The sequence below is a fragment of the Purpureocillium takamizusanense genome, chromosome 3 (assembly GCF_022605165.1).
Source record: "Purpureocillium takamizusanense chromosome 3, complete sequence".
Classification (NCBI taxonomy): Eukaryota; Fungi; Ascomycota; class Sordariomycetes; order Hypocreales; family Ophiocordycipitaceae; genus Purpureocillium; species Purpureocillium takamizusanense.
Window position 1 is genome coordinate 1,650,122 of NC_063070.1, and position 27,976 is coordinate 1,678,097.

General features: G+C 59.4%; 9 protein-coding genes across 10 annotated transcripts; 5 read left to right on the top strand and 4 right to left on the bottom strand.

The window, feature by feature from the left end:
* Positions 1–1,005: 1,005 nt before the first annotated feature.
* POS5 (NADH kinase) lies at positions 1,006–2,409 on the top strand (the record flags this gene model as incomplete). The annotated part of the gene is made up of 1 exon (XM_047985253.1): positions 1,006–2,409. The coding sequence occupies one exon, from the start codon at positions 1,006–1,008 to the stop codon at positions 2,407–2,409; it is 1,404 nt and encodes a 467-aa protein (XP_047841230.1).
* Positions 2,410–3,074: 665 nt separating this feature from the next.
* Positions 3,075–3,680, top strand: JDV02_004071 (uncharacterized protein; the record flags this gene model as incomplete). Its single annotated transcript, XM_047985254.1, has 1 exon — positions 3,075–3,680. One exon carries the CDS (start codon positions 3,075–3,077, stop codon positions 3,678–3,680), a length of 606 nt encoding a protein of 201 aa, XP_047841231.1.
* A 2,561-nt stretch (positions 3,681–6,241) lies between these two features.
* PLB1_1 (Lysophospholipase) lies at positions 6,242–9,373 on the top strand. Of its 2 annotated transcripts, XM_047985255.1 has the most exons (4): positions 6,242–6,772; positions 6,921–7,493; positions 7,575–9,240; positions 9,317–9,373. In XM_047985255.1, the coding sequence occupies exons 1-3, from the start codon at positions 6,667–6,669 to the stop codon at positions 8,906–8,908; spliced, it is 2,013 nt and encodes a 670-aa protein (XP_047841232.1). In that variant the 5' UTR covers positions 6,242–6,666; the 3' UTR covers positions 8,909–9,240; positions 9,317–9,373. The 2 variants fall into 2 exon arrangements, with proteins under 2 accessions (XP_047841232.1, XP_047841233.1); XM_047985256.1 differs by lacking the exons at positions 6,242–6,772; positions 9,317–9,373 and having other exon boundaries at positions 6,846–7,493; positions 7,575–9,295.
* Positions 9,178–10,581, bottom strand: JDV02_004073 (uncharacterized protein; the record flags this gene model as incomplete). Its single annotated transcript, XM_047985257.1, has 3 exons — positions 9,178–9,665; positions 9,731–10,116; positions 10,373–10,581. 3 exons carry the CDS (start codon positions 10,579–10,581, stop codon positions 9,178–9,180), a joined length of 1,083 nt encoding a protein of 360 aa, XP_047841234.1.
* Positions 10,582–11,489: 908 nt separating this feature from the next.
* On the bottom strand, positions 11,490–12,635 carry JDV02_004074 (uncharacterized protein; the record flags this gene model as incomplete). Its single annotated transcript, XM_047985258.1, has 2 exons — positions 11,490–12,537; positions 12,595–12,635. 2 exons carry the CDS (start codon positions 12,633–12,635, stop codon positions 11,490–11,492), a joined length of 1,089 nt encoding a protein of 362 aa, XP_047841235.1.
* Positions 12,636–13,008: 373 nt separating this feature from the next.
* JDV02_004075 (uncharacterized protein) lies at positions 13,009–14,654 on the top strand. Its single transcript, XM_047985259.1, has 2 exons — positions 13,009–14,429; positions 14,514–14,654. Exons 1-2 carry the CDS (start codon positions 13,744–13,746, stop codon positions 14,611–14,613), a joined length of 786 nt encoding a protein of 261 aa, XP_047841236.1. The 5' UTR covers positions 13,009–13,743; the 3' UTR covers positions 14,614–14,654.
* A 4,929-nt stretch (positions 14,655–19,583) lies between these two features.
* JDV02_004076 (uncharacterized protein) lies at positions 19,584–20,474 on the top strand (the record flags this gene model as incomplete). Its single annotated transcript, XM_047985260.1, has 2 exons — positions 19,584–19,806; positions 19,884–20,474. 2 exons carry the CDS (start codon positions 19,584–19,586, stop codon positions 20,204–20,206), a joined length of 546 nt encoding a protein of 181 aa, XP_047841237.1. The 3' UTR covers positions 20,207–20,474.
* A 4,049-nt stretch (positions 20,475–24,523) lies between these two features.
* Positions 24,524–25,721, bottom strand: JDV02_004077 (uncharacterized protein; the record flags this gene model as incomplete). Its single annotated transcript, XM_047985261.1, has 2 exons — positions 24,524–24,594; positions 24,686–25,721. 2 exons carry the CDS (start codon positions 25,719–25,721, stop codon positions 24,524–24,526), a joined length of 1,107 nt encoding a protein of 368 aa, XP_047841238.1.
* Positions 25,722–26,279: 558 nt separating this feature from the next.
* On the bottom strand, positions 26,280–27,955 carry JDV02_004078 (uncharacterized protein; the record flags this gene model as incomplete). The annotated part of the gene is made up of 3 exons (XM_047985262.1): positions 26,280–26,359; positions 26,413–27,038; positions 27,129–27,955. The coding sequence occupies 3 exons, from the start codon at positions 27,953–27,955 to the stop codon at positions 26,280–26,282; spliced, it is 1,533 nt and encodes a 510-aa protein (XP_047841239.1).
* Positions 27,956–27,976: the final 21 nt, after the last annotated feature.

Below are 27,976 nucleotides of genomic sequence, written 5' to 3' on the forward strand. Positions count from 1 at the left end.
CTTTGTGCGATGGCCCTCGCCCGGGACGCGGGAGTTTGCGCAAGAGGGCGATTCCTGGGGCGACCAAGTCTGACGAATTAAGATCTCAAAGACGGCCGGGTCAGGTAGTTGATGCAAACCCGTAAATGACTCGCGCGGCAGCGATCAGGTGGTGCCTGCGGGTAGCGAGTGCACCTGATCGGCTCACCTTGGACGAAGGTAGGGTCGGGTCGTGAAGCCGACGGGCGGTGACTATCCGTCAGTTCGTCCGTATCCCGCCAATCGAGCATGTGACGACATCCAGCCCTGGACGTCGGGTTTCTGCCAGTGCGCGCCTCAGCTGATGCAGCAGGCTGCCAATGGGACGCAGCGCGCTGTAAGCTCCTGCGGGGACACCCTGTTGGTGCCTCAAGCCCCCCTATCCCGTGCTGCGGGCCCGGCGCTTTGGGAACGTAAGGTAGGGAGGGGCAGCCCAGTGCTTCGTACTTCGTACCGCAACCGATCGCTACTCCGGACAAGACGTGCCGAAGTTCCCCTGGGCCCGATGAAGCAGCCCCGCACTGGACAACAGCTTACATTATCACTGCAGGATGGAGAACTCTTCAATGTGAAATTGAGGATCGTGTGAATGATGCAGCATAGGTACCTAACGTACTACAGTACTTAAGTACTGGCCTAGGTACTTAGGCACTTACCGAACGTTACTAACCAAGCTATAAAAAACAGTTGCAAGCGCAGGTGTCAACGGCGGCCCCCGCCATGCCAAATTTATAGATCGATGCTGTATGAGGCAGGCGGTCAGGCTGGGTGGAGGTGCCATGCCGCCGCCCGGAGTCATGCCAGTTTAGCATTAGGACAGCTGACGGCAGGAGCTCAACACCAGACTTTCTTCAAGATCACGGCACACCAGCCAGTCCATACTCTTACTGGCCCTTTCGCCTCGCATTTGCAGTTGGCCGGCCTACTTTCTCCACGTAGGCTTCGCACTGAGGCATCATGGTCGAAAAGTGACGCTCGGCTTTCAGCATGCCTAGCCATCGCCGCCTTTGGCAGCCGCTAATCCTCGCGGCGCGGCCACGACAGGCCTCACGATGCCGGGTCAGCGCCGTGTCGCTCCTGCAGCCGCGACCCCTTTCCACAACCCAATCCCTGGGGCTTGCGGAACTGCGCAGTGCTGCCGAACTTCCGGATCGGACCGTGCCGCGCTATCTGCAGAGCACGAAGCCGGGCTCTTCTCTCCTGTCCCTCAGGTGGCCACGCCCGCCCCGGAACCTGCTCTTGGTCCAGAAGCTGTACGCCCCGGACGTTTCCAAGTCGGTCCTCAAGTTTGCGAAATACATCCGCGGCGAGTACCCCGACGTCAACATAATTGTCGAGCCCCGGATCGCCGACTCGATCCAAGACCAGCTCAGCTTCCCCGTTTACGTGTCCGACACCCGATCCAACATTGCCGACAAGGTCGACGTGATCGCCACATTTGGCGGTGATGGAACCGTCTTGAGAGCCGCTAGCCTCTTCAAGCTGCATGGCTCTGTGCCCCCGATCCTGTCCTTTAGCATGGGCACCCTGGGCTTCCTCGGCGAGTGGAGCTTCAGTGAGCACAAGAAGGCCTGGAGAGAGATGTACATGAGTGGAAGCGGCGTGGCCATCCACGATGCAGCCGTGCCTCGCGGCGACTGGGACACTGTCGGTGAGGATGCTGCCTCGTCTTCTCTCGTCGGCTGGGATCGCATGAAGGGCAAGAGTCTGGGAGTCAGCAGAGCGTCCAAGGTCCTCCTTCGCCATCGCATCAAGGCCGACATATTTGACCGCTCGGGAAACAACATCAACAACCGGGTATCAAACACCCTCGCCAGTCATTCCAAGTCCGGCATCGCCGGCACCAAAGAGGAATCACCTTCGCTTCGCGCAATCAACGAAATCTCGGTCCACAGGGGCTCGCACCCTCATCTGGCGATTATCGACATCTATCAAAACGGCCACTTCCTGACGGAGACTACGGCGGACGGCATCTTGGTCAGCACGCCTACGGGCTCGACGGCCTACAGCCTCAGCGCCGGCGGGCCCATCGTGCACCCGCTCGTCAAGTCGCTGCTCATCACCCCGATTAGCCCTTGCAGCCTGAGCTTTCGCTCGCTCGTGCTGCCGCTGGATACAAGAGTGTGCCTGCGCATGAGCCCTAAAAATAGGGGCCGCGAGCTGGACCTAAACATTGACGGGAAGCGGTGCGCCGGCGTGTCGCCTGGATCCGAGATTCGCATCGAGGGCGAGTTTGTTGGGCGGGCTGGACCCGGGGAGGAATGGCACGGGGGCGTTCCGTGCGTCATCAGGGCTGAGGATGATGATCCTTGGGTTGGCGGCCTGAACGGCCTGCTCAAATTCAATCACCCGTTTGGCAGAGAGCCACCGATTGACGAGTATACCGACTGACGCACGGTCGCGCGTGCTTCGGCCGAGTGAAAAGCCAATCGGTCGCGCAAGCTCATCAGCAGTCAGGGGTCTGTTACTACGGATTCCTGGGCCAGCACGAACGCACCAAATCGACGCAACTCAACTCGATACCCTTGTTCCAAGACGTACTCTTTCTTATTTTGGGCGTGTTCAAGCGTTCCTGCGATTGCACCACGCAGCACTGCCTCATGCAGGCGACCCATCCCATAGTACTTCGTGGCAGCCGTTGAATAAAGTGACCCGGCGCGCGCAGCTGCCCAGCGTCGCATCCCAAACGCGTCGGCGCCAACGTCCCCACGACCGTGCGTGCCATCTTCAGCTGAGACATACCCCTCCCAATCTCCTCACGAGTGCTTTAGACGCGCTCTATCCCTCGCCAAGGGGCGCAGCCAGCGTTATTGATTAAAAAAGGAGTCGCTGCCGCCGGGTCCTTCGGGGGCACGAAAGCGCCTATGCTTTGTGTGTTCTCGCCCACCGCAGTCAATCGTTGTCTGCATACACTCGTTCATCAATTATTGCGTTCGCCCTTCACACTCGTTCAGGAGCGGCGTACACTCTCGTTTTCAGGTGACATCTAGTTCATCACTGCCGCCGCGTCCATTTTCGTGCCACTCCATCTCTTTCCCTCTCTGCTACCATTCACCATGCACAGCCCCATCGCAGCCGCGGCGGCCTTGGTCCTCTGCGCTGCCGGCCTGGCAGCCGGCCGGCCCGCAGCCCAAGCCATCGGGCCATGCACCACGCTCTCGCAATCGGCAACAAAGTGGGACGTGGTCGATCTGGGCCTCAGCGCCTCCTACGACTCCAACAGCGGCGGCGACACCTCAGAAAGCTCGGACGACGGGGCGAACGCGGCCTCCATCAGCTTCCAGCTGGCCAACGCCGCTGTCGCGTACCGGGCCAACTGCAGCGCGCAGTCCACCGATGTGGCGTCCGACTTCTTCGACGGCAAGCAAGAGTATAGCTGCAGCGTGCCCGCGGATGCCAAGGGCCTCGGCGACAAGGCGACGTTTACCTTTTCGCGGCGGACGGGCCGGCTCAGCATCAAGCAGATGTGGAGATGCGCCAAGGACTTGTCGGGCTTCAAAGCCGAGGGCGGCGTGGCGCTCAACCTCACCTGCGGCGACGCGCCAGCGAGCAGGGCCAATCCTCCGCCTGTAAGGACACAGGCGCCGACGGCGGTGAAGGCCCCTTGCCATAGGAACTCGACGGTATCCGTACCGATGGAGAGTCTAGGCGGGTTCGCTTGATTAGGGGTCTGGGGCGAGAACATCCGTTACAATAAGGACATGGGCAAGACAGCGACGACTACGATGACGGCAGGCCTTCTTTCTGCTCAAGAGAGGCATGTATAGGATTTTTGATGCCATGGCGTTGGAAGAGCGCCCTGAAGAAGGAAAAGCATGACCAAAGACCTCCGTTCATGGGAGTGTTCAGGAGCCTCGTGCGATCTTATGACGCAAATACGTACAGTAATCTTCCACGATCTAATTACATCGTAATATCAGGCACGCTGCAGACGTTGCCACGGCTCATCTCGCGTCCGAGAGGGACCCCTTTACTACTGCATCCTCTGTGCAATCCAGCGAATGATAACGGGGCGGGTGCTGTTGGACGCAACCTATGATGGAAGCGAGTCGCTGACCCGACAGGGCATGACGAGGGCGGCCTCCCAACAATTGGAAATTCAAGGAGTTGGCGCCGGGTTGAGCCCAGGCCCAGCTCACGATAAGACCTCGGCGGCTCGACGGGCGGCGATGCCCTGTAGCCCGTACTACTTCGTAAATACGTACGCCGTTCATGATTCAGGGGTGTTAGAGGCCGCACATTCCGAGAGGGCCTGTCATCCCCGTTCCCACAAGGTCTACGGGAGAGACGGGGAGGAGGAGGAGGTGCGAGGTGCACAAAGCGTTGTCGTGTTATGGTGGATTTTCTCCAGTCGTCATCGTCGTCGTCGTTGTCGTCGTCGGAACGCGACCGAGAGACGCCAGCAGTGTTTTCACCCAATGGGGCAATGCTCTTGTCGCAGCCAGCCACAGCAAGGCGCGTGAGGCAGGTCCTGGCAGCGGGCCAGCCCAGCAGTCACCCATGCACTAGCAGTACGTCGTGACGCGCGGGATGTATTGGGCCAGCGGGAGTCTCTTGATCAAGTGGGATGCCCTCGGCGGCTCTGGGAAGTGCGCCTCGCCCGCTTGCTTCGTCATAGGTTGAGCGCATCAAGTTTAGCTCAGAGCACGACTCGGCGGGATTACCGTCCGGGCTTCAACGGGAGACTTACGTATGTACGCACTTCCCTCTGCCGGTACGGACTACGTGATTTTAAGGTACAGCAGATTGCATCGCGGTGGAGTGCCGGCAAGGCGGAGCGGACGGCGGCTGGTGGCGGGCCGGTCGGCTGGCTGGCTGGCTTATTATGCCCCGAAACGGAAATAAAGTGCGATCAGCGGCCAGCAAAGACGCATGGCAAGGCATTTTTCTTGACGTGGAACATGTAGCTTCTAGGCGTCAAAAGAGTGAGAAGACCAAGCCAAAGCGGGGTTTTCTGCAGTCCGGAGTCCGGACAAGCCGCTAGGATACGGATTATGGAGTAATTCTTCGTACGAAGCACAAATTTGTGCTCGATACATGGGTAGGATGTGTGTTTCTTGACGAATCCACGGTCTTCAAGATGCGCCCAGGTGCAAGTCGGGCCAAACAACGCCGTGGCGCCCTCGCTCCAGCCACGCGACGCCCTTCCAATCGGCAGAAGGGGGGGGGGGGGATGGGGGGCCGGTCCGTTGGCCGAGCGGGGCCCTGTTGCAACACCCTTGCCCGTGTTTCGTCCACTGGATTTGTAGGTTGCCAGTATGCACTTCTGAGGGCATGGCATTGTACGAAGTTACATCATGCAGGAAGCTGACACAGCCCCTCGCCCGATTCTGTGGTGGGCCGGGGGCCTCGGCCTGCAGACAGAGAAAGGGCAGACTGGCAAGTCAGAGAGAGCTTGATGATGAGAGAGAGAGAGTGGTGGGGTGCCGGCCATCAACGATGGATCTCACGGCGCGCGGCGCAGTCGCAGATGCCCAGTGGAACAACAAGCCTGATGAGCGGACCTCAGCCTCAGCCCCCCCGGCTACCTTTTCTGGTCGCCGCTTATTATACACGCCCGCAGCAAACTTTGCTCGGCACCGAACTCTTGCGTGCGCTTTGTGTCGTGGCACGCACGTCGTTCGTTGGGCAAGACGGCATCGCGCTGGCTAGGTTAGCTGGCGAGGCGCACGCGGCCCGCACCTGTTGCATGATGTAAGATAATACCGGACGAATCCATTTGCCATATGGACCATGCCATGTCACTCTGCGACGAGGAGAAGCAGCGCTCGGGGCGCCGGCTGGTGCTACGACCCCGGGACCCCAGACGCGCGCGCCGCCGGACTAGACGGTCGCTCGTTCGCTCGCCCCCTCGCGGGCGCTGCTGTGTCACCGCGTGGTGGTCCCTGGCAATAACCGTCGTAGGAAGTACAGTACCGCCAAGGCTTACTCTCTCCCTCTCTCCATCCATCCAACGCGTACCCAATACGTAGGTGCTGTATGATGTGTGCCCTTAGTAGTACGAATGTACGATTGTGGCCTAGGCGGCATCTTCCCGAAGAAGGGGGGCCGGCCGGCCGGCACATCCACTCACTCATGCACCACCACCCGTGGCGCCGGAACGGGGGACATTGCGCTGATGAAGGGGGAAGGGAACGCGCGCGCTGCGCATTTGGCCTCGTCACTCAAAAAGCCAAGACCTCCCGCCCGCCCGCGGCCCAACGCCAAGCTGCTTGTGATAACATTTTTTCCCTCCCTTTCCTTCTCTGTTCTCTTCTTGTTGCCAATGCCCCAGGCCCCCGAAGCTTCCGTGTCTGCACATCCATCACCTCATCAGCATCTCTTGTCCGCTTGAGGCAACGTCGTGAAAGAAGACTGGGGATTGCGCACCAAGCACCAGGTACGAAAAGAACGCCAGGGAGGAATCCACAGGCAGGCGAGTCGAGTCCGGCCGAGCCCCCATCGCATATCTTCCCTTGGCCTGGAACCAGCCTACCTACCACCAATCCACGCACGAAGAGGAACCACCGCCTCCGAGACCCAATTCCGCCCCCATAACCGTCGCGACAACAAAACAGAGACGAGGAAACACCAACTTCCCCCCTCCACCTGCGCAGAGCGCAGCGCAGCGCAGCACGAAGGAGACATCCTGCAAGACAAGGGCAGACAATGGCAGTCGCAGAATCACTGGCGCTGCTGCTGGCGGCGGCGACTGTGCTGGCGCCCGCTACCGTCGCCGCAGCCGCCACTGTCAAGTCCGGCCAACACTCTGCAGGTAAGCTTCGTTGCCGCAGGCCGCGGGGGTCGTCCTTTCCCAGTTACAGGCGCACACGCAGCTGCCCCCCCCCCCCGCTACTTCCCCCATTGACCGTTTAGATTACCTCCATCATGCGCGGCTTCGCTGACGTCACATTGTCCCGCAGACTTGGCACCACCAGCAGTAGCGGTAGCACCAGTCCTCGACGCTCGGCTGGACGCCGCGGCGGCATCATCCCTCCAAGTCCGCGCCATCGACCGCTCCCCCAAAGGCTACACGCCCTCGCCCGTCAACTGCCCGTCGCAGCGCCCGCAGATTCGGAATGGCTCGTCGCTCTCGCCCCAGGAGAAGGCATGGCTGCCCAAGCGCCGCAACGACACCATCCCACACATACGCTCTCTGCTCAAGCGCATCGCCATTCCCGGCTTCGATAGCGACGCCTACCTCAAGAACGTCGAGAAGAACGCCACGGCCCTGCCCAACGTCGGCCTCGCCGTCTCCGGCGGCGGCTACCGCGCCATGCTCAACGGCGCCGGCGCCATAGCCGCCTGGGACAGCCGCTCCGATGGCAGCCAAACGGCTGGTAACCTCGGTGGCCTGCTGCAGAGCGCGACCTACCTGTCTGGGCTCTCTGGCGGCGGCTGGCTCGTCGGCAGCATATACACCAACAACTTCACCTCGGTCCAAGATGCCGTCAACTCGCCAAGCATATGGATGTTTGACGACTCCATCCTAAAAGGTGTGTTTCCCCACTTCATCGGCCCGGCCTCCTCATGGTGCAATGGCCTCAAGTGCTGACCCCTCTATGCGAACTTGTCAGGCCCCGAAAAGTACAGCCTCCTCCAATACTACCGAAACATTCTCGACGCCGTCGACGGAAAAGACCAGGCGGGGTACGACCGATCCATCACCGACTACTGGGGCCGCATGCTGTCGTATCAGCTCATTGACGCCACCGATGGCGGGCCCGGCTTCACGTTCTCCTCCATCGCCGACGACGAGGGCTTCTCCTCAGGCAAGACGCCGCTACCCTTCCTCATTGCCGACGGCCGCGCTCCGGGCCAAAAGGTCATCTCGTCCAACTCGACCATCTTCGAGTTCACCCCCTGGGAACTCGGCTCCTCCGACCCCACGCTCGACGGCTTCGTGCCCCTCCGGTACGTCGGCTCCAAGTTTAACAACGGCACGCTACCTAGCAGCGAGAAGTGCATTGAGGGCTTCGACAACGCCGGCTTCGTCATGGGCACATCGAGCTCCCTGTTCAATCAGATTGTCCTTTACCTCAAAGACAACGCCTCCAACAACTACGTCCCGGCCGACGTACCCAAATTCATCATCGATGCCCTCACCACCGTCCTCAAGGCCCTGGGCGACACCAGCAACGACATCGCCGACTGGACCCCGAACCCCTTCAAAGGATGGAACGCCGCCAACAACCCCGGCGCTGGGTCCGAGCGCCTTACCCTTGTCGACGGCGGCGAGGACCTGCAAAACGTTCCCTACCACCCACACCTCCTCCGGGATCGCGAGGTCGATGTCGTCTTCTCGGTGGACTCGTCTGCTGACACCGAGACGAGCTGGCCTGATGGCGCATCCGCCATCGCTACCTATGAACGCTCTCTCCAGAAGAACATCTCCGCGGGTACCGGCTTCCCCGCCGTCCCCGGCAAGGACACCTTCCTCAACCTCGGTCTAAACACCAAGCCCGTCTTCTTCGGCTGCAACTCGACCAACCTGACGAGCCCTTCGCCCCTCATTGTTTACCTCCCCAATTACCCTTACATCTACGCCTCCAACATCTCCACCTTCCAGATGGCCATCAAGTCCGGCCAGCGCGACGCGATTATCCAAAATGGATGGGCGGTCGCCACCCAGCTCAACGCCACTCGCGATGCAGACTGGCCCGTCTGCGTCGGCTGTGCCATGCTATCCCGCAGCTTCGAGCGTACCAAAACGGCCGTGCCCGACAAGTGCCAGCAGTGCTTCACCCGCTATTGCTGGGATGGCAGCCTCAATGAGACAAAGGCCGCTCCATACGACCCGAAATACTTTAGCACGCCCATTGAGGTCAAGAGTGCTGCAAGTGCTGTGCTGGGGTCCGCGGCCATGCCGATGTTCTTTGCATTCATCGCCGGACTTGCATTCGTCATTTGAGCTGTGCTCCCAAGCTTTGCAAACTATGCGATCTTTCATGCTTGGTTACTTGGCATAATTGGGTTTGGATTTTCAACGCTGTCACGTCAAGATTCCCCAAAATTTATAGATTAAACTGTGATCAAATAAGAGGCCCCAGGGCTTTGCATTCTCCTCCGTTATACGGTAGTCGATGACACCTTGATTATAAGTTTAAGACGGCGATGGCACGATACCTTAGCACCACTTCCCCTTCCACGAGATCGCGCGACCTCCGCACGTGCAACACTTCAGACTGTTTGGGCATGTGAGCCGGGCTGTGTAGATCCACCGTCGTACTTCATGTCGTCCAGGTAAGCCGATGGGTCCATGTATGAATGCTTGCGAAGAAGTTCCTTGGCGTCGTACTCGTCAAACTCATTGAGCAAGTCGTCAATCTCCGTTGCAATGCCCAACGTCCATCCATATGTGTTGGTCCCTTTCCTAAACGGATCCCACAGCCTCCACATCTGTGAGAGGATTGTAGTCAACATGGAGCATGAAGTCGATAACGCAGCCATGGCCGCAAGCATGGCTAAAGTTGGGACCGGCTGGCTGCTTAGTTCCAGCTCCAATGGGGGTTTTTGCACAAACCAATTGCAATGCTGGACCGGAACATATAACGCAATGAGCCAGCCGGCCATGTAGACAAAACAGAGAGACTCCAGCGGAATGACGTCGGTGAAGGCAAATACTGCGCATTCCCGCCCCGACTGCGCGAGAATGTCGATGTTCTCCCCTGGAGTAACACGCGTCAGCCTAGTGTTTTCTGGACTCTGAACCTGACGGCGTTATTGGGCTTACGAATGATGGGTGCCCGACATTCGTCGATGTTTCCGAGGTCGACCAAGTTCTCAAAGTGGTTCCGCAGATTGTAAATAACGTGATATGGGATTGTAGAGGGTGTTTGTACTCTCATGGTCTGCGTTGCGAACTCGAGCTGGAGTTCGAGCGAGAAGATTTCAAAGAAGAATTCGATGGAGTTGAATTGATGGTGGCTTCCACCTCTGCTTAGCTGACGCTTGCTTTCGGACGTCGGCTTGCTTGCGTCAAAGCCATCGCCGTTTCGTAGTCGTTGCAGTGCTTGTGCTGTTTCCCGGCAGTATTTTGGAAGTGCGGGCTCGCATGTGTTGCCGCGGATGTGTTCGAGTAGCCCGACAGGATACGCCGTCAGAAGGCACAGACATTCACTGGTATCCAAGTCAGCAGTGATGTTGTCGGGGGTCCCAAGGTATCTCAGGGCCTGGTAGTCTTACTAGATGATCACCTGAAGGTCGTCCCTGCGGTGGCCAATGGTGCAGTCCGTCGTAGCAGTCTTAAGAAAGGCGTAGGCAAGCGAGGCAGTCGCCTGTCTCACTCGCTCCATGTGCTCTCGGGCAGCACGAGTCCTGGTGCGTGACACGATTCTTAGTTGGGTTTGTGTGCGCTGTGGTCATGCAAACGTACCCGATGAGGCCGTGTGCCAGCAGGAAGACGACCCCCGTTGTAACAAGAGCCTCCACCCAAATGGACGTCGCATTCTTTCCGGGCGATGCAGGGAAGAGGTCCATATCCCTCCCGGCCAAATGGGGGAGAAGAACGGTGAGAGACATGCAGTACACAAAGAACCCAACAAACCGAGCGATGAAGCCGAGGATCTGGCTCTTGGGCCGCATTGAGTAACCTATTCGGTCGCATGAGGCGGGATGACGTATCTTGTGTTCAATGTCGGATCCTGCTACAGCCCATGGCCACCAAGGGGCGGCTGTATGTTCGTCTCCGTACGGCAAGGAGGCACAGCCAGCCTCGAGATCAAATGCCATGGCATCCTGTCTCCAATGCTGCCCGAAGCAATGTGTCTCGATAGATGAGGACATTGCCCCAAATGCAGCAGGCGGTGCGCGGCCTCGCAAAGGGCTCGGCGCAGAGAAGCATCCGCGAACGTTCCGACGGGCACGGGAGCTATCGCGGTCCATCTGGTTGAGGAGACGGATTCAATTGCGCAGGAGTGTTTGGGCGGATGCGGGAGATTCGCAACGTCTGAAGATGCGAGAAACGAGCTCCCGATATCAGAGAGAAGCAGAGACTAGCGTTAGTAGCAGGCTCGCCGAGTCGGTCAAACCTGTGCTACCAGCGTGTGCTCATGGCGGGACACAATGATGAGAAAGTGCCTATAGAGTCGATGTCCAGGCAGGCACCTCGCACACCCCCGGCGTTCCTGCCGTACGAAAGCCCACGACTGACGTGTTCACGCTATGTGCTCTTGCCCTTTCTAGCAAGCATCCTCGTCTAACTGAAGCAACAGTAGGCAGTCACCATGGCATGGACAAAGAGGAGCCGAGAACATATTTATTCACTCGACATTCTAGGCCCTTATCACGAGACTATCGTGGCAATGCGGCGCCCTTCATTATGCCGGAGGCAAATGGTCGTTATGACGTTCTCCTAACATTCGTCGCTACGGGTGCTCGTGGAACGTTCAAGGCACATAGGTGCGAAGCGGGTGTCAGCCTTCTTTCCCCCCGGGCCCTGGACTTGCTTTCATATCAATTGCCGTATTCCGTAATCGCGCTCTGTAGAGGCTTCAGGAGAAGGTCACGTCCCGACCGGTCTTTGCGCTCTCCATAATGGCCTCGAGAATGCGAAGCACGTCCCTCGCCTCGGTGGGCTTCACGGGGACGTCTTCCTCCTTGCCGCTGGCGACGGCCTTGCCAAAGGCGGAGTAAAACACCTTGTACGTCTCGGGCTCCAGGTCGGGCACCTTGCCTTGTGTCATCTTCTCGTCCTCGCCCACCAGAATGAGGCGCATGCTGTCCGGGCTATCTTTCCCGAAGCCAGCATCAGTGGGCTTGGCGCCAGCCTTAAGCTGGTCCTCTTGCGGGTCGAGGCCGACCTTGTGGAAGCTCCCCTTATAGCCGCGGACCCAGAAGCGCGGCTGGACCAGCTCGGCGCTGAGCACGCTGATGCGGACGTTGACAAGCATGCCGTTGGGGTACGTCAGCTCGGCCGCCACGCCATCGGGATTGAAGAAGTCGGCCTTGCCGGAGCGCTGGGACATGAGGCGGCCGTGGACGGCCCGTGGCATGCCGAACAGCGTGTACACCTGGTCAACGAGGTGGGTGCCCAGGTCAAAGACGGCGCTGCCGCCCGAGGGAATGCCGAGCTCACCCTTCCAGTTGGTGGGGGCGGCGGCGCGGTAACGGTCGAAATGCGTGTTGAACTCGACGATGCGGCCGAGGACATCATTCTCAATGAGGTGCTTGACGGTCAAAAAGTCCGAGTCCCAGCGCCGGTTCTGGTAGACGCAGATGAGGCGCTTGTTCTCCTTGGCAATGGCAACGAGCTTGTCGGCCTCGGCCGACGTGGGCACGAAGGGCTTCTCCGTCAGAACGTGCTTGCCGGCCTCGAGAACGGCCTTTGTGAGCTGGAAGTGGTTGTCGGGCGGGGTCGTGACGACGACGACGTCGACATCTGGGTCCGACAGGAGCTGCTTGACATCGGTGTAGTGCTTCGCCTCCGGGTGGTCCTGAGGCGCCGAGTTGCCGTCCTTGGGGCTGCGCTGGACAATGCTGTGCAGCTTGAACTGAGGCGTCGTGGTGATGAAGGGGATGTGGAAGACTTTGGCGGACATGCTGCGGTGCCCGTTAGCAAGCAACGCGTCTGACGCAGGCGCCAGGAGGCTCTCTTACCCATAGCCCACGACGCCGACGTTGAAGGTCTTTGAAGCCATGCTGTCGTGCCTGTGTCCCGTCGCAGATGGAGGGGTTCGGATGACGTCGATGGAAGGGGTACAATGCGCGAGCGCGATGCGGGATGGATAGTATATCTTGGATCTAACGAGCCGGTGGTGGTCTTTGGTCTAGCAGCGAAGATGCGGCGACGGATGGCTTTACTTAAGTAGCAGAATTCTCGTCACTGGCGGCCGTTTGCATTAATAATTGAGAGGCATCTGGCCGTCCGAGGCGGTTGAGGCGGACGGGCATCGCCTCTGGATGAAATTGCATCTCTGCCCCACCTTTCGCTGAAGCTACACCTTTTTTTCTCTGGCCGTGGGGTGACTGTGGTCCGGTCGAGGCTGTAACCAGCATCGCCAGCTTCAATGGCTCGGCTTTCGGGTTGGAGACGCCTGAAAAGGGCCGACTGACTCGCCGTGACATGTTGTCGCCAATGGGTTCCTGGATGGGGCCTATGGGGGAGTTCTCTCCGTCATTTGGGTCGACCTTCACCCGGACTTCCATCTCCAGACGCGCAAAATTAGAGGAGAAAAAAAAGAGGAAGAGTAGATGGCAAAGCTGGAGGCGTTGATCTGTCGCTGATTCTGCAAGTCGAGCGACTGTATCATGTCCAGTGAGCAGAAGCGAGGGACCGGATGCCGAAGCACAATGCAAGTCCATCTCAATTCGGCAAAGAGCGATCGTAAATAACCCTGCCGTGACGGTGTCATCAATTGCCGACGCGATTCAGCCAGGTAAACAATTGAACCGCTTCAATGAAAAGGCCGAGGTGCGACAAGATCATGGAAAAGTCACCGCGTGCGAACATCGAGCAGACAGCAATGCAATTATCTCATTACCTGCTCTAGCTTCTTCCCGACGCGATGGGCATCGTGAACGTCGCCAGCCAGAGCATTTCGTATTCTTCACGCGGCTGACACACCAGGTCGTTGATCCTTCGCGCCTCGGCCTTGCCGCCATCGCCGCCAGTTCGGCGAGGCTGGGAGCGCGAGGCGCGGCTGGTTTCACTTCTCATAGTTTTCAAGACAACCCTCGCACCAGTTCTGTCGCAATTGCTTCGAACGCGAAACACTTAGGAAAGTCGGCGATAACATCATAACCGAAATGTCTACGCACAGCCAGCACACCGACGAGCAGATCATCACCGTCTTCCGCGGCTCGCCGCCCACAAACGCCTACGTCTGGTCACCCTTCGTCACCAAGCTCGAGGCCAGGCTTCGCTTCGACGGCGTCCCCTACAAGCTCGGCGGCGGCTCGCCCCCGTCCGCTCCCAAGGGCAAGATCCCGTACATCGAGGTTCACCATGGCGACGCGGCGAAGGACAGTCTCGGAGACTCGGGGCTCATCATCCGCGCCCTCGTCGACAACGGCGTCCTGCGCGATGTCAACGAGGCGCTGACCCCCGTGCAGAAGACGCGCGACCTCGCCATGCGGTCCATGATGGAGGATAGGGTGTACTTTTACGGCGTGAGGGAGAAGTGGCACGACAATTACACGACGATGCGGTCCAATGTCCTCGGCGCGGTTCCCTGGCCGTTACAGCGAGCGGTCGGGTGGCTGGCATATCGAACAGTAACGAGCGGACTGCACGGGCAGGGCACCGGACGCCTGACTGGCGAAGAGGTGCTCGCGTTCCAAGAGGAAGTCTGGGAGGCCGTCGATGCACTTCTCGTCGACTCGAGACAATCAGCCGTCGGCGACGGCCCCTTTTGGGTCCTAGGCGGATCAGAGCCTACCGAGGTCGACGCGACCATGTATGGCTTCATTGTGGGAGCGCTCGTCTGCGATGCGTGAGTGGCATCCCATCAGCCAACCAGCCCCTGATAGAGCTGCGGCGGCTGTACCTCCTTTTGCCCCTTCTGACATGTCGCCAGAGCCCCTGTGACTGCAAAGATAGTAAAGACGTACCCGACGACTGTGCAATACGCGGAGCGAATTCATCAGCGATATTTCCCGGACTATCAGGGATGGTAGAGCTGGCATCGGCATGTTGACAGCCGAACTGCCTTTGCCTCCTACTGCCGTTCGTGGCAAGCTAGCCAGGGGACTGACTAGGTCCAAATCAACGCCCACAGCTACTTCAACGGTTTTGGGGAGATGCGAAGCCTTGGAGGCCACCACACAGTCGCCCGCACAGAAAACGCAGTCATGACACATAATATTAATCGATCATATACGAAGTATGTTCACTCTCTTGGTGGCTGGGTACAGTGGCTACTGCTAGGCGGTACATCCCGAGCCTCAGTCCTACAGGGGCGCTGCCTTCCTCTGGAATCCTCGTGTTGACAGAAAGTCATATTTGCTTGTGATCCTCGGCTGGTCAAAGTCCAGTCAGCGGCGTGGAGACGGATTTGGGAGGGGCGGAAGCCGGCCGGACAGCTGGCTAGCTGGCACAATCGTTGCACTCATCTCAATACTTTTGGCGCGCTCAGGCACCGCATCCCTCTCGCACAACCTCTCTCCCTCTTCTCTGGGTGGCATCGCATGAGCACGAGGGATGGATGAACTATCTAAAAATATGCGGATAGCACTGGGTATCCAAACTCCAGCGGGGAACAGAGGGGGTCGGGTTTTGAATGGGCCGATGGGAAAGGGGAGCAAATTGCGGTAGGTTTTTTGGTCGGGCAATTGCATTTTATCGCTGACGGGTGCGATTGCGGGGAGCATCTAGCAGAGATTGTGAGTATGGAGCAGCTGGGAAAGGGTAGGGTGCTTTTCGCCCTTTGCCCCATCGTGACTCCAGGTTTTTTGGCGTCCCCCGCATGACCCGGACAAGCAAAATGAGCTCGCCTTGAGTGGTGCGTGCGGGCTTGCGATGAAGATGGCTACTACCACACCGCACCCGCAAACACAACCACAACCCCACGAACGGAATCGAGACAAAGACGAGGCTGGTGCGTCATGCAACGTGCCTGTGCATAGCGGGTTGATGGTGCCCCAAACCACCAACTTCTCTATCTCAGTATCTGTGTGTGTGTGTGTGTGTGTGTGTGTGTGTGTGTGTGTGTGTGTGTGTGTGAGAGAGAGAGAGAGAGAGAGAGAGAGAGAGAGATTGGGCCCTTCCTACCTATGGAGTACATACGAATAGGATACCCATGGATCGCATCAAATAAAGAGTCAACGAATCCCGTCTCTACATCCAGATCTCTCGGGCGTCGTGCTGTTGCTCATGCTCTACTGCATCTCGCCTCGTTCGCCAGTCAGACCGCGCGAATTGCATGGGCAAATTCCAGGCACAACGCGGACGGTGCCTGATTGCGGGGTGGTAGGCGCGCACCTCAGGAGCAGGACTCATTCATCAATGAACACCCGGGCTTGGATGGAGGGCATGTTGGCCCGTTAAACTTGTACAATGCTCAGGCAGCGCCACCCCGTCCGCTCGCGATGATGTGCGGACGAATCGTAGCTGTACGAAGTATTATCAGGAGCATCCACGGCCCCTTCACACGAGCATGTGAGAGTACCCTTTCCCGATCGCATGTCCTCCCAAGCTCGTCCTTCGTACGGACAACGCAGGAGCCGGGCCGTGGGAGTGGAGAGCGCCGGGGCGTGCGGACATCATGGCTCCCTATGCACAGAGCACAGTCTGGAGTCTGGTGGCTCGAGTGTCCCACCAAGGAAGGGGCATGGGATGGGGGAAGGAGGCAAATCGCGGACGATTATCCCAAAGTGTCCATCGCCTGGGGAAAGATGACGCCGCCAGCCCCTGAGCTTTTGGTGGAGCTTCCTCGCCCCGGAAGGCCTAGAGCCGGGCGCGGACAGAGCAGGCAACCTAGGCAGGAGCGCCAGGCCATGGTGGTGGATAAGGCGGGCAAGCAGTGGAGCCCCGAGACCTGGCTGGCAACGGCATGGCCGGCAGCGGCTCACCCTTTCGCTCAGGCGCTGGCGCTGGTGATGGCGGAGGGGGACATTGTGGGTGTTGGTATATCAGTGGTCAGGTACCTATGATTTGTTAGGTCTACGATTTGTTAGTGTTGTTTAGAGGTATGTGCGTACTAAATGCGCGCCGTGAGGCGAGGTAAACAAGCCGCTGTTGGTGCGGATGTTTTTCTTCTGCATGGTGATCTTAATTGTTCTGGTCCGGTAAACCTGTCGTGGCAACCGCCAGCCACTGCCTTCAGGAAAACGATGCGGCTGAACGCGTTTCACTGGGCATACGGCGTGGCGCGGCAAATGATCTGCTGGTGCGTCATGCCGACGACCTCTCCTGTGGTACCGCCGCGATGGGGATCGTCGCCTGCAGCTTTGGGCTGGCTGGTACCGCTTGGCTGACAACCTGGCTGCCGCGTTCGGCTAAATCTGCGTCTGCCGACAGCAAAAAAACCGGCTCAAGGAGTCGTCCCCCCCCCCCCCCCCGAACATCGATTGCCATGGAACCAGCCTGTGCGTGCAGCGGGCGGGCAGACGGCGCGCTTGTCTGGTGCTTGCTTTCCAGGCTCCCTGGCCGGGCCGACAGCGCCATGGGCTGGCCTGACAGGCTTGGCAGCTCGTGGCCTCAGGGGGGGCATTGGGCTCGGCGCCGATAGAAGTTGCGTAGGATGAGGTGGAAGCTTCCACGAGATCCTTCGGTACGTACACCGTGTTCCTCGCCCAGAGGGAAGGGGCGAGGAAGGGGAGCAACAGCCTTACCTGCCGTAGCCTCGGGGGTTGCTCGTTGCTGCAACACAGTAGGCCGCTCGTCTTGCGAGCCAGAGCTTGCAGCTACCTCATCCACCTTGCACTCGAACATTCCGTCACACCTAGGTACCTTCTTCCATCAAGGAAATCGGCCGCCACGGGGCCCCACGAATACCTGGCTCGGGCGTCGCCGTCTGAGGCCGACCAGTTGCTCCACTGGGGAGGATCGTGTCCCTGCGGACGGTGGAGCCGAAGCAGAGGCCATCCTCAGCTCGCCCCAGAAGGCGCCTCCACCTCCTCCGTGTTGTTGCCGTCGTGCACGCATAGCTCGAGCCCACACGCGAATGAGTCGCCGACGGAAGCACAGCTGTCTCACTCCGTGGGGACTGAGCACCAGCTGCTGCTGCTACTGCTGCTTCACATGACAGTTTTCAACGGCGCCACCAAGAGCCCATCCCGCGTATGCGCTGAGATGGTGCGCTGACAACTTAATAACACGACTTCGGTCAGTTCTGTCTGAAGAATCACCAGGTGGTGTCTGGGACAGAAGGGACTGGCCGAGACTGGCCCAGGTGCCGCCGCCATCTGAACTCTGAATCTACCATTCCGTCTGCTTGCTTGCTGCCAGGGGAGGGCGCTCCAGGACAGGACTGAAAAGCTTGTCTTTCTGGGCTCCCCTGCTCCCAATCTCCTTTTGGGGGGGGCCGCTGTCAACTAGAGTTACAAGCCAAGCCCAAGGCAGCACTCTGGTGGGCTGCTCACGATCTCCCCAAGCACGTGCGATTGCCGTGCGCACTTGCGCTTCAGACATGTGGTAGACTGGCGCGTCCTCGTGGGCTTGCTGGTCCGCCGTGCATTGACCGCGGAACAATTGGGCGAATGTCGCAGGCGCAGGGAAATAAAAATAAGAAGAGACATCAATCAAGCTGCACAATGGAACGGGAACGACAGTTACACACGAGCTGGAAGGCGGTTGTTACCCCCGAGGGGAAGGGGGGAGGGGCGGACGTGCACCGCGCTCTGCCGCGCGCGCGCGCTCAGTCTCCCGTTTCCGGCGCCCGGGAAGTACTAGGTAGGCAGCCTTTTACATCGTCGACGACTTGACGACACACAAAACAGAAGGAAACCTGCTGCTCGAGCCCCCGCGCCCGATCGACGGCGCCTTTCTCGCCGTTCTGGAGCGAGCACCCAGCCTGTGCTGTCGATCCTCGTCTCGGCCGTTCGGGCGTGAAGGGCGAATGCGGCATGGCGGGGGCGGCTCACCGATGACATTGACAGCCTTCGGCGCCTGTGACGGGGGATGGATGCCCGGATTTGATGGACCTCAGGGCCGGACTGGCCACTAGTAGGGCCGCCACTGGAGCACAGCACAGCAACCTACTCGAGCTGGAGCCCTGACAGCGATGAGCCGAGCTGCTTTCAAGCTCTCAGCAGACGGGGGTTGGCCGCCAAGTAACCGCGCTGTGGGGGAGCCTCCTCTTTTGGGCAATTTGCCTTGTCTGCCCAGCCGGCCAATGCCGCCAGTTCCTTCCTGGGTTGTGTGCGCGCGCGCTGTCAGCGGAGGCTGTAGCCATCCCAGTGAGGATGCAACGACGCAGGAAGCCTGTTCGTCAATTGACGGCGGATGGAGGCTATCCATGCCACCCATCCTTCCCCATCCATCCACCTCACCTCACCAACCACCACGGCCTCCGTGGCGCTCCATCAAGTTGCAACGCTCACGCCCTCCCCGGCCCTCCCACGCCCCACGCCACCCTCTTCTCCATCGCCCCATCGCTCACCCCGGTCTGCGCCCACCTCCTCCTCCTCCACCCGACCACCCGAACGACGGCAACGACGACGGCCGCCAGCTTGCTTGCACGCCTCGCCTCCTCCCTCTCCGGAGCAACGAGAGCAGTGGGCCTGCGAAGAAGGTACTACTAGTACACACACTCTCGGCTATCCTTAGCCTACGCGCGAGGGGGGGCGTGTGGAGAGAACGAGAGAGAGGCGCTCAAGCCGAGACTTTGCCTGTAAGGTTGCATGGAACTAGGTCCTCCGTGCAGACAGCAACGGATCGAACTAAGAAAGTATCCAAAAGATCCTCCCATCCATCCCCGGGAGGCAGCATGACCCTCTACGGAAGGCTGGCCGTCATCCGTCCTCGTCGTCGACCTACATAAAGCCGACCACCCGTCTGCCGCTCGACCTTCGGTTTTCCTTCACCTCTTCTCTTTCTCCCTCATCATCCACTCGCTCATCAGCCAAAAGTACACTCGTTGTTCTTACACTAAATCATACACATAACAACACACACATAGCACACACACCTCTCCACAACCTTCACAATGAAGTTCACCGCCGCCGCTATCGTCGCCTTCGCCGCCCTGGCCAGCGCTCAGACGCTCGCCGACATCCCGTCGTGTGCTATACCCTGCCTCGACAGCTCCATCAAGAAGAACACTGAGTGCAGCACCACGGACGTCTCTTGCATCTGCAAGAGCTTTGACAAGATCCAGGGTGATGCCACCACCTGCGTCATTGACAAGTGCGGCACCGACGCAGCCCTTAGTATGTCTTCTCCCTCCTGTTAATGTGGTAGTCCCTTGACCACGGCGTGAGCTCTTACTGACGTGCTTCACTTGCAGACAAGGTCCTCCCTGCGGCTACGGCTCTCTGCAAGAACGGCGGCGGCGGCGGCTCTTCCGCCCCGGCCTCGTCCTCTGCTGCTGCCTCCACTTCCTCGGCCCCGGCCTCGTCCGCCCCTGCCTCGTCCTCTGCTCCGGCGACCCAGAGCGGCAGCGCCTCGGCCACCGGCTCTGCTCCCGCCACCACCCTGAAGCCCACCGGCCCCAGCCAGACGGGCAACGGCACTCAGCCCACCTCGTCTTCCCCCGTCACTGCCGGTGCCGCTGGCTTCGCCCCCGTCGGCGGTCTCGCCATGCTGGCTCTCGGTGCCCTGGCTCTGTAAGGACCTCAGCTTATGGTTGTGAAGAAAGGCCGCGCGCCTCCCTAGGCATTACGAGCATGAACCCATGCACGAAGGCTGCGAAGGGGCGTCTCATCACGTTGGGAAGCGTGGCAGTCTCGTCACAGACGAGAGGCTCGTCTCTGACGTGGTGCTGATAGACGGCAATGTTGTGTATGCGTTTGGATCGGGTCAGGGACTCACCTCGACAGAGGGATACATGGTACTCGAAGACAGAATAACCACCAGTATACTGGCTAATGATAATTGCAACTCTGTATATTCATGTCGCTCGCTCGATACGCTCTGCCGCTTTGTGACATGATGTACTCTGTACCCTCCCCCCCGTCCATTTTGAACCGAGTGCCGCGGAAACAACCTTGCACCCTACGTGCACACGCTGACCAAAAAAAAAAAAACAACCGGACACTTGACGCACGTCGATTGAGTCTGCTTGGGCAGGTACCACCGCAAGACGCCACCGAACAGGCGAAGGCGCTGGTCTCTGTCTTTTTCCGTCGGCGCCTCACAGCTGGTCGTGCATTCTTGCGTACTAGCTCAGCCACAATGGCGTCGGTCGTGGCACGCACCTGCGCTGACGAGCCAGCATCTGCTTTTACTCGCACTCGCGCAAAACAGACTTTTTTGTTGCTGTCTGCATCATCAAGCCTCAGAACCTTGTGTGTGTGCGTGTGTGTGTGTGTGCTTCCGAAGGGGAATTTGGGGGGGGGGGGGGGCGGGGGTTGGCCCAGCCATCGCGCGGGACACAGCAGCAGCCACCCAAAGATAGATCGCATCCGGGCCCAAGGACCTCCCGCTCTCTCCGTCTCTCGTTTTTCTCAACTTTTGTCCCATCCATGGCAACCAGCAAGTGGCGGCGTGTCCTCAAACCATCGTGCATGCGTGCATTGGGCGGGCGGTAGTAGTAGTAGTAGTAGTAGTAGTACCTTAGTCAGTAGCAGAAACGCGATTCATTTGTTGCATTCGGCACGTTGCGAAATATGTACGAATCGCTGCAAGTATCCTTCGTTGGATAGGCGGCCCAATTGGGACACTGGCGGGCTCATGTCTGCAATTGAGAAGGGTCGGATTGGCAAACGAGCTGCGGGTTTCGTCTCTGTGCAGTTACTGTACTGTACAAGGCACGTATGTATGTATGTACGTGCGGATCACTCTGTGTTGGGAAGCAGGTGCCGGTTGCATGTGCACTGAGGCGCCTTGAAGTCACTTGCAACTGGGCAGCACCGCATGTGGGAAGCGCACGTACGAACATACGGGCAAAGAACAAGGGTGCGGGAGTAGGTACCCTAGACTCATACGATATTGACGTTCGTTGGTCGTCCAATTCCCTGATCTCCAGGCTCGACGGCCAGTTAGGCGGTTAGGCGGTGGTTCGCTGGTTTCGTCACCGGGGTAGGGCCGGCAAAGGCGGCGACGACGGTCATAGCGGGTTTGTTGGGAAAGGGCCAGCTATACGGAGGCCTAGAACAGAGGGGCATCGTGGCACTGGACAGATAGGTAGCCTTTCCGATGCATTGGGAACCGAAAAGAAAAGCAGAAGAAGAGGCAGACAAGAAAGAGCCTGTTGCCCTCGCCAACGGGTATTGTGGCTTTCGGGGGTAGTACTGTACTGTAATATCTCCCATGCCAAAGTCCGTTGGGAGAGTTGGTCGCATTACTCTTGGCCGGTCACGTCAGCCCGGCAGTTGCTGTGCAGCCAGACCTACAACAGGATCCCCCCCCCCTATAACCTTGGAGCGCCGGCTCTCCGGGATGTTCAAGCTACGTTATCCCCTATCCCGCGGTTGTGCGTGTCCATAGCCATAAGACGGTCAAGCGGTCACCATGCACCGCAGGTACTATTAGGCATTATAATGTATGCAGTGCCTAGTACCTAAGGTTCATACACTAGGTGCTACTGCATTGAGAAGTAGGAACACCGCAGTCTCTCACCCACTCTTCTGGACGGACCAGCGGGCGCCGCGACGAGGCGGCTTGGGGGTGGTGGGGTGGTGGACGCGCGGTAGGTACGTGCGCGCGGGGAGGATGAGGTCCTTCGTATATGTCTGAGAGAGCTGAGGAACAAGATGCAGCGGCGGTTGGGTGCCGACGCCGAAGGGCATGTCCTTTCCATTGGGGGGGAAGGGAAGGGGGAGGGGGGGGGGGTTCCTCGGTCAATAATACCCCTGCATTCGTTGATGAGGTTCCAGGTTGCTGGCCGCGTTGGCTTGGCGACCTGCCAGTTCCCGCGAATGGGGGGAAGGGGGTTTGCTTGCCTTGCCTTGCCTTGCTGGCGCGGCAGGCTCAGCTCGTGTTGGGAGGCAGGCGTGGGCAGCGGTCCAGTGACGACGGATCGTGCAGTCGGCGAACAGTGCGCTCGTCCACCCCATGGGTTAGGAAACTGCGAAAAACGTCTGTGGCGCGACGATGAGTCCATGTCAGGACGCAGAGTGGCCTGGTGCGGCTTCGAACCCAGGTAGAGTACGAATGTAGTCACAGTGTGATGGAAATAAAACAGCCATTCTCTTTTGCGAGGTAGGTAACTGTAATTCGCCATTTTCAATCATCACTGCCCCGCAAGGATTGTATGTGGTATGTACGCTCTCACTCGGCTCGTGCCGCGGCCGGGCGGATGTTGCAATCCTGCCTGATAGTCAGCCCGCGCGGGACGCAATGTAGCATTGTGCAATGCCTGTTTTGCTCGGGGAAAAAAAAATGTAACGCATACACTACAGCAGGGCGTATTAACACTGTGGCATACTTCTTCGTATGTAGGTATGTACTGTACAATGTACCAACTGACGTGAAACATAGGTACCTACCTACCTTAGGTACCTACCTGTAGCTGGCCTGGATAATCAAACCACCTCACCTGTTCGAGATGTGCCCCTCCGTCTAGGTTGCATTCGTTGCACGGCAGTGAGTGCAACGATCGACACCAGGGCCCGATTCATGTCCCTCTGGCAATGATCCAAGCGCGCGCGCGGCCCCTTCTCGAGCCCTGCCACTCGTACTTGGCCTGCGTCAACGGACGTCAGATTTTTTTTAGCTTCGGTGGTGCTGCCTTGGTCAGAGGTCGTTAGCCTTCACGGCTTGCAGGCCGTGGCTGCATGAGACCGGCTGGCCGGCCACGCGCGTGCCGCCTTCCCCCTCAAGGGCGAGCGAGCCGTCGCACTGCAGTGCATGTTACCGCGACTCGGCGAGGCTTGGCCCGATGCGGGGGCGGCGGCGTCGGCGATGATGCCCATGATGATGACGACGACGACGAAGACTGGTTCTATAACGGCGCCGCCGGTCGATATGTGTCTCGGGCGCAGTGCGACAGCATAGGCGGCCGTGCCGCGAGAATACATGCATATGAGTCGTTTCACCTCGCACCCACTCGCCATGCTCTTTCAACGACCCGGACGTTGCGGCGCATCGTCGTGGTGACCGCTGTAGGTAGCCTCCGGCTCAGCGTCAGGTCGCTCTAGTGTCACCAGTCGTCTACGCGGCCCCCAGCTGGGAACAATGACCCTGTCCGCCATCACGGCCACTACCGATCAGTGCTTTCGCAAGGCCAGGCAGGGTCGGGTAAGGCAAAGCAAGTGCAAGACGAACTGCGGCTTGACACTCACCCATTGACCCCCCATCGATCAGTTCATCCCCAGCGGCCGGTGGTGCCGCGGGCTGGTCCGTCAAAGAGCGGGCTTGCCTTCCTGGCTGGAGCACAATTCCGTGGATCAATGCCACCCGGGGCCCCGTTGCAGATCTGTGCGACGCGTTGCGGCCGGCCAAGCTCCGCCTGCTGTCCGGCCGTCGCGTCGCGAACCGTACGAAGTACAATATCGATGTCAGGGAATCAATGGGTTGCCGATTCATGCCTCCGCGCGACATATGTTTAGAATTTCCATGTTCTCTTTTAAACGCATGTGACGATCAAGTGGCTCGTCTCTCAGAAGCCAACCCTTTGGCTCGCCCGAGGCCGCATGAGGTCTTACCGTCACAACGGGCGACGCAGGACGCCGTCCCGATATCTCGGGAGGCAACGCGAGCCTTCCGACATGATTACACCGTGCGGACTTGACAGGTTACAGCGCAGGCGCTTGTACGAATGTATGCATGCACGCTGCCATTTATCGTTGGGCGCTTGAATGTCGGATCGCGCCGCCCGCGCATCGAACGATGTTGGGGTCTCCTTGGTCTAGCAACTCCCCTCGGTCTATCAACGCTGTTTCCGTGTCTACAATTCGTATAAAGGAAAAGATCGCATGCGCGCACGCCGTTACTCGTCGGGACATGCCCGTACCCAACGCAATGGGGCCAGTTGCCTCCCACCAACTACACCTTCATGCCTCGCTCAATCTCGTCCACCCAGCCGCATACCCTCTTCGCCACGATCCAGCTGTTATCTATCCAGCTCCGAAAGTTAGCTCATAGTAGTAGTATGTAGATAACTGCAGGCTTCATCAGTTCAAGCAGCGGAATGAAGTGGCAACGTACGCTCTGTCGTGCAGAATGCATGCGGGAGACCGCCGCCCTCGTCCACCGCGATGCTCGTCGCCCCACCCCTTTTGCCATGCTGCCTCCTCCGCTCGATGAACTCGTCCCGCGCGTGGTCGGCAACCCAGTGGTCCCTCTTGCCGTAAAAGAGAAAGAACTTGGGCGTCGTCTCAGATGTCGCCGCCCCGTCGCGGCCCTTGGCGTCATCCTCCTTGGATACCTCCCACAGCTCCTCTCCCCACGTCTCCTCGCGCACGCCGTCCAGCTCCGACAGGCCGAGATGCAGCGCCTGACGGATCCCGTCGCGGCTTTTGAGCCACTCGGCCGTGACGGCGGCCGCATGCGCCGAGAAGCCCATGAAGCGCTCGATGAGCCACCGCAGCGCCCCTTCCGTCCAGGGCGCGAGTGCGAGGCGGGCAATGTGTGGCGCGACGGCAGCGAGGCCGGGGACATCGCGCAATGCCTGCACCCGCCGCCCGCTCGGGGAGGCTCCGATGGACACGATGGTCGGGAAGAGCAGGAAGCCGTGGCGCAGACGGAGGTGCGACGACCCTCCGGATGGAGTCTGCGCGTGACGGTGAAACACCTCGAGAGCAATGTACGAGCCGATGGAATGCCCCGCTAGTATGACAAAGTCATACGGAATCCGGGGGGCTTGTTGCATGTTGTCGGCCGGACCCGGCGGCGGAGGACAGTCGGCGGCGGCGGCGGCGGCGGGATCCCGGCCACGGCTCCGTGCGGCCACGTCGCTGTACATGGCGTCAATCTGCCCGTTCAGGTCCCACGGCTGCGGACCCCCGGCCCGCCCGGGCGCGGCAAACGGCTCATGCTCGGCATCGCTGAAGCCAAGGAGGTTTCTGCCGTAGATGTCGTACGCGGTGCGCGGGCCAGCCGCCGCGGCGTCGAGCATGCCGTGCAAGGCGCCGAGGAAGTCGGCATAGTATCCGACGAGACCTGGATTGCCGCAGATGAAGTAGATGAGCGCGCGGCGGTTAGGTGATCGGATTCCGGAGGGGTGCCATATTGAGGATATCATGGCGCGGCGCCCGCGATACCGTGACCGTCTGCTGGGCTTGTGGGGTGTAGGTGTGTGTGACGCGGAAGTAAGTCGATGCGTGGATGGGATCAGAAGTTCAGAACATGGGAGGTGGCGCCGTTGCCTGTGTGGGGCGGGCCGCGATGCACATGTCGGCGTCCGGCACAGAACGACCGCCGAGAGAAGCAAGCGTAATCAAACTCCGGACATACTAAAGGAATTTCTGTTTCCATTAAATGTGGTATTTCAGCATCGGTATCAATTGCAAACCATGCAAACCATCAAAGCAACAACACTTGGGTCCATGGGCGCGCACTTGTCTCGATTTTGTTGGTGATGAACCGTTCGTCTCATTAATGATACTTCGTTCTGTCACAGGCAGTGAGACTGTTACGAAACGTAACCTGAGATGGACGCTGGTGTTTCTCTCTCTCTCTCGCTCGAGGAAGTGTTCTACAAATGGAAAGACGTCCTAATCCATTGCTCCCCACGCTCTGCTCTTCAAACATGAATTTGCTCTTCGAACATGCATTAAGCGCAATAGATTGCATGCAAAGCTTAGGAGTCATAATAGGGATATCGATATCTTTGGCCCTCTCGAAGGCCATATAGACGATGCCGGTGCCAGTCATAGTCCACTATGTATCCTGTTAGCAACGCCCGACGTTAAACAGCCGCCCATGCCACTCACTGCCAGAATCAAGCTTGACGTCTTCAAAGCACATGTGAATCCAATATCCATCTCTCCGCGTCGCGGGCCGCTCAAGACTCTCCACGTCCGCATCATCGCTTGTCGCTTTCGGTGTCTCTCTCCAGCACTTGAGCCCCTCAATGTCCGCTCGCTGGAGCCTCGTCTTAGCCTCGCCCTGCCTCTCTAGGAGGTACAGGTCGATGACCTCGTACCACTCCCACTTGGAGCACGACACCAGCACCTCGGCGCTCGGCGGCGCAATCCTCTCCAGCAGGCCGTCGATTTCGGGGAACAGACGCTCGTGCAGCGCGCGCGAGAGCACCTCGGCGCTCTCGTACGGCCACTCCAGCCCCGTCGCCTCGTCGACCTCCCCGTACGCCAGCGTGTGGAAGCTGATGCGAAGATGGCGCAGGGAGGGGAAGAGGGGCGCCTTGAAGGGCGGGGAGCCCTTGCGACCCGTGAAGCCCTGGCGAAGCGCGACCTGCTTCGGCTTCCACACGAGCTCGAGTGATGTCATCTCCGATAGCCGCTGTCGCGGGACCAGGTCCTGGATGCAGCGGAGGAGAATGGGCGACCTTATGTGGATGGTGTTTGTCTTGTATATCACCTCGACCCCTTCGGCATACCTATGAAGCCAGCTGTCTGTTAGCTTTCCACACCAAATGCATGACGGCGATGACGACGAAAACACCTGTCCAGTGGTAGCGAAAACCTACGCCTGTCTGCACGCCAGCAGCCATCCTAATACGCCAATCTGGCACTTGCCGGGCCACTGTCCCGGCCACTTGTTGCACTCCCCCGCGCCCTCCAGACAGCGGTCATCGTCCGGCTCGCGAAAGTGGTTCCACGGGTTATTGCGCCGCCTGCCTAGTGGGAGGAGAGCCGGCCCCGCCTCTTCCTCCTCCGGCGACGGGAACCGGTGGCACACGCAGCCGAACCAGCGCCATCGCTTGCCCTCGCCGGGCAGCAGGTGCGCCTCGCGGCCGCCGGGCGCCAGGTAGTCGTATATGCGCGCATGTATGCCCCAGCCCTCGTACGGCCTCTTCGTGATCAGGTTGTGCCGCTTCCGGAAGCTGAGGTCCATGTGCAACGTCCGATCGCCAAACGCGAGCATCAGGATGTGGCGGCGCACTTCCGGGGGCACGCGCTCAAACAGCAGGCATGGCGGCGGCGGCTTCGTGGGGCTCGTCGCGTGCGATTGAGTGCTAGCGTGAGCATCAATACTATCAGTCGCGGCGGCTGGCGCGAAGAGAGGCACGCTGCGTTCGGGTGCGGCGAGGAAGAGCTTGCTGAGGGACGCGCGCTCGCGGTTGCGCTCGCGGCGCTCCCGGTGGCGAGGCGATCGCGGGTTGGCAAACGACCAGGCAAGCTTGCCAAGCTCCCACGCCTTGATCAGCAGGATGAAGACGAACAAGCTGATGGTAGCGCCGACGGCCGCCACGAGGTCGGGCGTCGAACGGAGGAGGCCGTCACGACGACATTGAGCCCACAAGGGGGGCCAACCCTGGAATAGCTCGCCCAGCTCCTCGCGCAGGGAGATCATGGTGTCGCGAGGCGTGCGCGA

Coding starts and splice junctions, on each gene's coding strand:
- PLB1_1 (XM_047985255.1), top strand. CDS start 6,667: ATGGCAGTCGCAGAATCACTGGCGCTGCTGCTGGCGGCGGCGACTGTG. Junction 6,773..6,920: donor GTCCGGCCAACACTCTGCAG/GTAAGCTTCGTT, acceptor ATTGTCCCGCAG/ACTTGGCACCACCAGCAGTA. Junction 7,494..7,574: donor TGACGACTCCATCCTAAAAG/GTGTGTTTCCCC, acceptor CGAACTTGTCAG/GCCCCGAAAAGTACAGCCTC.
- JDV02_004075 (XM_047985259.1), top strand. CDS start 13,744: ATGTCTACGCACAGCCAGCACACCGACGAGCAGATCATCACCGTCTTC. Junction 14,430..14,513: donor GGAGCGCTCGTCTGCGATGC/GTGAGTGGCATC, acceptor ACATGTCGCCAG/AGCCCCTGTGACTGCAAAGA.